This window comes from Periplaneta americana, chromosome 15 (genome assembly GCF_040183065.1).
Source record: "Periplaneta americana isolate PAMFEO1 chromosome 15, P.americana_PAMFEO1_priV1, whole genome shotgun sequence".
Lineage (NCBI taxonomy): Eukaryota > Metazoa > Arthropoda > Insecta > Blattodea > Blattidae > Periplaneta > Periplaneta americana.
In genome coordinates, this window is record NC_091131.1 from 49,494,958 (window position 1) to 49,503,423 (window position 8,466).

At 34.6% G+C, this 8,466-nt stretch overlaps 1 protein-coding gene across 1 annotated transcript; it reads left to right on the forward strand.

The window, feature by feature from the left end:
• The first annotated feature begins 2,106 nt into the window (after nucleotides 1–2,106).
• On the forward strand, nucleotides 2,107–6,795 carry Atox1 (Antioxidant 1 copper chaperone). The gene is made up of 4 exons (XM_069847100.1): nucleotides 2,107–2,436; nucleotides 2,539–2,614; nucleotides 3,840–3,958; nucleotides 5,632–6,795. The coding sequence occupies exons 1-4, from the start codon at nucleotides 2,425–2,427 to the stop codon at nucleotides 5,650–5,652; spliced, it is 228 nt and encodes a 75-aa protein (XP_069703201.1). The 5' UTR covers nucleotides 2,107–2,424; the 3' UTR covers nucleotides 5,653–6,795.
• The last annotated feature ends 1,671 nt before the right edge of the window (nucleotides 6,796–8,466 follow it).

Sequence of the window (8,466 nt, forward strand, 5' to 3'; positions counted from 1 at the left end):
GTTGTGATCAGTTGAAATATTTAAAGTGATCGAGCACCCCGCCGACTGTGAGATGTGGTCTGTTATCTGTTTCTTGAATGCGAGGAACATCAAACCAGCTGACATTCATCGTCAACTTTGTGAGGTGTATGGTGATGACGCCATTAGTGATGGAATGGTCAGGAAATGGGTTAGGAAGTTCGAGGGCCGCATCTCTGTGCATGACGAGCAGCGTACCGGTCGGCCATCTTTGATCAATGACGATTTGGTGCATGCTGTCGATGAAAAAATTCATGAGGACAGGAGGTTCACAATTTCTTCCTTTTCCTTGAATTTTCCACAAATGTCACGGAATGTTCTCTACAAAATTGTGACAGATCGATTACGATATCGAAAATTGTGCTCTTGGGTACCCATCATGCTCACCAAGGAACACAAAACCAAACGAGCTTCCAGTGCATTGAGCTTTCTCAAACGTTATAGTGAGCAAGGTGATGAGTTTCTTGACCATATCGTGACAGGTGATGAGACTTGGGTGTCTCACATGTCCATGGAATGGGGGCACATTGCATCGCCAAGGAAAAAGAAATTCAAACGAATGATGTCAACACGCAAGATCATGTGCACTGTTTTTTGGGACAGAAAAGGAGTACTACTCATCGAATTCTTGCCTCGGGGTGAAACCATTAATAGAGAAACCTATTGTCAGACCTTGAAGAAGCTCCGTCGCGCAATTCAGAACAAGAGACGTGGGATGTTGACCGACGGAGTTTTGTTGCTTCATGACAATGCTAGGCCACACACAGCTTGTGACACCCAAAATCTCATCTCGAAATTTGGTTGGGAACAAATTGACCATCCCCCCTACAGCCCGGATTTGGCTCCGAGTGACTTTCATCTCTTACTGCACCTCAAGAAGTTCCTCGGTGGTCAACGTTTTGGTGGCGACGATGAAGTGAAAACAGCAGTGTGGGAGTGGTTCGCATCGCAGGCGGGCGAATTCTACAATGAGGGGATAGAAAGACTTGTGCCACGACTCGATAAATGCCTCAATAATGGTGGAGATTATGTTGAGAAGTAATTGAAGTGTGGGGAATACAATGCAACAAAAATGGTTTGTAAATATCTTCCCGTTTACTTACTACACCCTTTTGGAACTTACGTTAAGAACACGCCTCGTATGTAGATCATTACGCGGAGACTAAGAGGAAGGCAGAAAATAGGAAAGATTGGAGAATGCTGGATTTGCAGTGAAAGACTTGCCCATGGGCAGAACACTTATGTATGTATGCTGGTCACCCTGTCTAGTATATGTACCAGAACATTGAAAATTCACGAAGACCTTAATATAGACTTTTTTCACGATACATTGAAAAAAAATATATCAAAATTTCTTCCAAACAAATGGAAAAATATAACGTGGATGTATATACTCCAAGCATAAGATACCAAATATTTTCTAGAATAATTGTTATATTAATATGCGACTTCTTTACTAAGTTCTGTTGAGAACAGAGCAGAAACTAGAATTTTAAAACTATTTTTATAAGGAAGCCAGAAAACAGAGTTTTGATACCTGGATATTATGGCCCTGATTACTTATATAAATAATCAAGGATTATGGTCACGTTTTGACCCCGATCATGCGATCAGGGCAGTGGTGATATTCAAAAAGTTTAACAACCAGTTCTCTCATGCGTACATACGTATGTTAAACATATACGGTATATGTCCATGGTAATGACGTAAACATTACCTAGAATAATTTAACAACCGGTTCGTCTGGCGAACCGGCCGAACATCACCACTGGATCAGGGGTTTTGATAAGTTGGAAAAAAAAATGTGTGAATAGTACCAGTATTGCTTACGTGATGTACTGTATGTATACAAGGTGTTTCGAAAGTAATGAATAATTGGAATTAAAATTGAAAGAAGAGTTTTGAAGAAATAAGCTTAGACACGTCAAACCTTATATTTAGAACGAAATATTTTTGCCATTAATGTGAGAGTTATAACGTCATCGAGAACTTTTTTTTTAAAAGACACCCTACAGGTATAGTTTTTTTTTTAATATGTTCCGAAAGAGCATTTATTTTTTATGTAATATTTCATTTGTTTTATACAGAAGCACACCAAATAATCGCAAAACTATTTTATTTCCATAAAAATATTCCGTTCGAAATACAACGTTTGATATGTTTGAGCTTTTGTCCAAAATCTCCTGAACAATTTTAATTACAATTAACTTACGCGTTACTTTTGAAAGACTCTGTATATTACGTAAGCTTGTGACAGCAATACCGAACAAGGAACAAGTGACGTTCAACGTGCGTCGTTGGTGGTGTGGTGTGCATTTTTGCTAGGTTATTGTTCTGGCCGTCTATGAACAGATGTCAACGAGTTAGGGTGTTGTGACTTACAGTCGGGTTTTTTAAGGTGGTGCAATGGCAGCTCAGGTAAGGTTATGATATAATTTCGGTGAGATTTTCCATGAATTACTGTTTTATGAAGACGTATGGGTAGAAATGTAGTATGCATTTGAATTGTTTCCTTTGTAGGTCCACGAGTTCAAAGTGGAAATGACATGTGGAGGCTGTTCATCGGCAGTAGAGAAAGTTCTTGGAAAACTAAAAGGTAGGAAATATATATTTAAATCTTTAGTTGTAAGCTTTGAACGAATACAAAGTGAGGTTATAAATATTATATGATGATAATTATTCGGATGTAATCGAATATGATTTATAATCAATGAGTACTTCTTAGTTTATCTTTATATAAATGAGAGTAAACAGTTCAAATCATTACGCTTCACGATTTTTATAGCACACGACACAAAGCTTTTTGACGAAAGAAGTGAAAAAATGGACTAATATTCAGAGGGAAGATAGTTTGGAATGTGAAGAATTCACATAGGACGTCACTTGACTTGAAAACATATTATAAAATGGGTAAATATTGGAAAATATTGATCTGTGTAGATAACGTAAAAGTGATTATTTAACACTTGAAATAAAGATGTACAACACTTCAAAATGAACGCGAAATGCATATTTCACTGCACTTGATTAATGCAAAGCATACCAAAAGCCTAAACTAACCTAACCTGTCACAAATTCGTATATGCAGGGCATACCAAAACCCTAAACAAACCTAATCTAACCTGTCACATTGTTGTCACGTTGCAAGATTTATTTGATCGAGTTTCCCAATTACCGGTATTCAGTTTAAATTCATGGGTAAACGGTTTAATATGCAAAAGAAGATTCAAGACACTAACTATTCAGATTATTTTCACCTATCTGCATGTTTAGCAATCACCATTTCTCTCTGGCAGTTACCGTAATAGAGCGCTAAAAACATTGGGCAAAGACAATTTTTTTTCTTGCTTTCGAAGGAAAAGGGTAATAAAAGTTCTGTTATATTAACATGTAGATTCACCTCTTAAATGTTGGTGCATCGGTTCCCTTCAACCCTGTTTTTTTTTTATTTATTCATTAAAGATATCAACTTAAAGAATTTGAATTACCACAAGAGTCCTGAAAACAATAAACATGTACAATATAATGTGATATTTGAAACCTAAAAAAAGTTAATTGTTGAAGGCAAATATAAGTGAACTAATTGAAATAGAGATGATATAATATTTGAAGAGAATCCTTGATAATATTTATAATAGACATTATATAGACATAGACCTGCATACATACCTACTAATTGTACATACACACTTAAATAATAAAGTTCTACAGTTTTTTTTTTTATATATAGTTCAACAAATTTATAAACACGATTTTCTTTACACTTACAAATCGTATGGTGGTTCATGTATGTAGCTTATGAGTTTTACTTCTCTTTCAAGGTCAAGGTGTGGACAAAGTAGACATCTCTTTGGAAAACCAATCTGTACTCGTTACATCAACATTGTCAGCAGATCAACTGCTGGAGATCATCAAAAAGACTGGCAAGACAACATCTTACGTAGGAATAAAAAAATAGCTAATTATTTCATTCCTCTGCCTACATTCCTCATTTTGAAACAAAATATAAAAACAAATCTGCTTTAATTAAATCTGACGTATTTTTTTAATTAATATATTATATTTGAACTATTTCTTGTCAATAATAAAAGGCTGGCAGCTTAAATTCAATGAATATCAAGTCATGCATTGTGACATAAGACTGGTAAATACGTCTTTCTTCAGAAATATAAGGTACCGTAATAATTATGGATGAAATAACTTGTAAATTCAAATATGTAAACGATATACTGTGCATGCTATAATTATATATGTGTGAATAATACATAGATCAGAAATTGAATCATGGAATAAATGTATCTTGGCAGGCGAAAGTTGAGGAGTGGCCGGAGTGGAGTATATCTGATTATGTATTCCCCCATTGAAAATATTCAATTACCAGAGTCCCAAAGATTTCGAAATTAACTAACGAAACTGAGTTTAAAATTTTCAAACTGACATGTATTCAGTCAGCCTGTTCGTGCTAATTCTTTAACAATGCCACACTTCATTTTAAGAGCTTATTCTAAAACCTACCATAAACCTCCGTTTTCTCCATTATATCCCTTTTCATGTGACTTAGTTCATGGAGATCATGGCTGTTTAGCCACCCAGAACATCACAAGTCATTTTTTGCACTTAAGCAGTGTTGCCTAGTTAAAATGTTAAGACTCAGTTGCTGTTAGTTATGGTACTGGTAAGTTAAATGTTACATGTGCCCAGACAAAATATTGTAGCCACGAAGATGAGACATAGAGTGGGTCAGAAGCAAAGAGGTACAAGTGACATTTCTAAAAAAAATTAGTTCATCCAGGTAAGCTAAAGCATAACAAATTTTAGTGCCAGAGGGACATATCTTTTAGCGATATACACATTAACATTTAAAGTTAAAGCTTCACGGAGTTTATGAAAGCTTAAACATTTTCAATCATATTTTCTCAAAAGTAATCAAAGTGCACTTATACTCTTTTCCTTCTGACTCTCTCAGAGAACTAAGTCGCGTGAAAAGCATTATAGTATCAGTTATCTCCCTTAAGTATCAACTTGTCTGTACCATAACAGGTTGATATGTTTATAATACATGATATTTGTGGTTACGTAAGATGAACAATTGAGTGGCTCAGTGCCAGAGTTGCTAAACCATAATTACACTGAAAAAGTTATTGAAATCTAAACTTAGACGTCATTTTTTAAAATTACATGTTTTCAATTGGAAATTATTTCTCCTTTACTATAATCTAATATTTATCTAGTACAAGTACTTTGGCACACATATAAATGATAATTTACAGTCATTCTTTGCAGAAATCAGAGGCTTAAAAATTTGTGGGTTAGCCAACTCTGGCCTGAGCCACTCAATTTTATTCTGAAAAAGTTCTTTAAACTATTGTTGTGCTGCACATAAAGTCTCGATTATTTAAGTTAATGTGGACCAAGATAACCTTGGATAAAACGGATGGTTTCTGAAAAACTGTTTTTGATTAGAAATTAGACAAACTCTTTAATTAATAGACTAAATAGAATGAACAAATCAGGTTAATATGAACTGTAGGCGTTTAAAAATACAGTACATATACAATTAAAAAAGCAACTAACATGCAATACTGTACACTGTTTACAATTTTTTTTTTTCAGATAATACAGAACCTCGGTTAGTTGAAACTTGAATAATCGAGACTACCGGTATTGTATTTGGCTTATTAAGTTTGTATTTATATGTAAAGGATTTCTTGGACAATTTACTAAGCTTTCATCTTCGAAAAATAGGCAATATTTTGTACTGTGTAACTAATAGGCTAATATCTACAGTTGTGTTAGCAAACCAAAATCTATTCATTGAAACTTTGATCCTGCTATACACCACACATGGGAGAAAAAAATATACTTAAATTATTGAAAATAGTTGATGATTGCCGAAGAAAAGTATATTTCTTAGTCAAGGCAATGTGTATGTGAACCACGACCTGCTCTAGATTTATTAGGCAGGCGTGACACTGTGGTGGTTTGCCTATTGTCTTCTGCAGTGTTGGAATGAAGGACATCATAGAACACCCAGTCTTGTGGATGGAAGATTATTTTTTCCATTGTCCACTCGGAAATGAGTCATGGACAGTTGGGTTTAGAAGTACACAAATTAAAAATAACGTCAAAATTGTAGCACAATACTCTAGATACTGTGAAAGCTATAAACCCACCCAACCTACCCCAAATACCTTTGTTTCTAATATACCTCACTGATGATTTTCAACTACATTTTCACATGTAATGATCACGTAACCCAGTGATATTGGTATCATCATGATGTAGCATTATGCGGGAAAGCACTGTTTTCTTTGGTCCTGGGAAAATCTGTGTGCCTGTGTGCCTATCTAATATCTTCAATTTCATTTCATCATGAAATAACTCAACACAAACCAAATGTCAGCCCCATGTGTGGTGTGTAGCAAGATCAAAGTTTCAATAACTATTCAGGTAACAGTGTTTAAACTAAGTCGAGGGATGTCAACAGATTCATATACCACTAATACAAAACTGTATTTAGCTCCTGGCTGCTATGAAATCTTTATATTTCTTTTGTTATAGAAAATGGAAATGCGATAGTTATAGAAATCTGGGAGTATTTTAAGCATTTTAAAAAATAACACTTATTAAAGAACGCATTTGGAATGTTCTAAATTACGGCATACACAATGCATATTTATTATTTAGATATGACTTAGATTTACGTGAGGTATAAATGGTTTGTTATCTTGTATCATAATGAAGTTGCAATTAAATAAAATTTAAAAGTAAGCAGTTCGTTAGTGTTATTAATTGTTTCCTCTGAACTCTTGTATAATGTATATTAATTTGAATTGATCTTTATCAGTTTAAATATTTAATTTATTTTTGTGTTTATACTGTTTCGCTGGTAGCTTGATTTTTTTAATTCATTTAAGTATTTAATTTTGTCTTTAATTGAACTGTTCACCCAACAAGGTTGTAACTAGCAAACACTAAATTTTATAACAGAATATATCAGCTATTTTATTTGTAGTAACAGTGTTGTGTTTACAAAACAAAATTTTATACTAGCCTATTGAAAAATTGTATCAGTTATTGAGCAATGGAGAAAAGGTTTACCACTGTATTTTGTATGCTGAGTAAAGGTTTTATTCCATTTTGTTCTCAATTTTGGTAAAATTATTGGTTATAGTGTTGTTCAGGTGAACAATTCTGTGGTCCCAAAGCAAAAGGTAATACTAATCTGGCCATTCCTTACACAGAGGGATGCCGAATTACTGAGAGTTCCTAAAAATGTCATTAAATTTCATGTTGTAAGCTGTGCCAACCACTCCATTTGCACTTCGAAATCAAAACTCGAACATTCTGCATATGGTTTTTTGTGTGTGTGTGTGCGTGCGTGTGCGCGTGCAGCTGGATTAGTAAGAGTCTAGTGTATGTCAATAACTTACTTACAAATGGCTTTTAAGGAACCTGAAGGTTCATTGCCGCCCTCACATAAGCCCGCCATCGGTTCCTATCCTGTGCAAGATTAAGCCATTCCCTGCCCTCATATCCCACCTCCCTCAAATCCATTTTAATATTATCCTTCCATCCACGTCTCGGCCTCCCCAAAAGTATATTTCCCTTTAGTCTCCCAACTAACACTCTATATGCATTTCTGGATTCGCCCATACATGCTACATGCCCTGCCCATCTCAAATGTCTGGATTTAATGTTCCTAATTATGTCAAGTGAAGAATACAATGTGTTCAGTTCTCCTTTCTCCTGTAACTTCATCCCTCTTAGCACAAATATTTTCCTAAGAACCTTAACCTCAAACACCCTTAATCTCTGTTTCTCTCTCAAAGTGAGAGTCCAAGTTTCACAACAATACAGAACTGTTTTATAAATTTTAACTTTCAGATTTTTGGACAGCAGACTAGATGACAAAATCTTCTCAACCGAATAATAACAGGCATTTCCCATATTTATTCTGGGTTTAATTTCTTCCCGAGTGTCATTTATATTTGTTACTGTTGCTCTAAGTCTCTAAGATATTTGAATTTTTCCACCTCTTCGAAGGATAAATCTCCAATTTTTATATTTCCATTTCGTACAATATTCTGGTCACGAGACATAATCATATACTTTGTCTTTTCGGGATTTACTTCCAAACCTATCACATTACTTGGTTCAAGTAAAATTTCCGTGTTTTCCCTAATCATTTGTGGATTTTCTCCTAACATATTGTAAATTTATTTCAACTCAACAACAATGTAATTTTATTATCTCAACAATAATTATCACTCTCTAAAATTTAATTTCACTCCCGTCAACAATGGGATTTGCTCTCCGCACAGCAACACAGCGTTCGTTATTGCACTCCACAAACGACAATGACAATTTACTTGGACTATTACGAACAACAATGTACTGTTAATCTTAACTAATATTCACAAAGCACTATTTACAACACAGAACTGT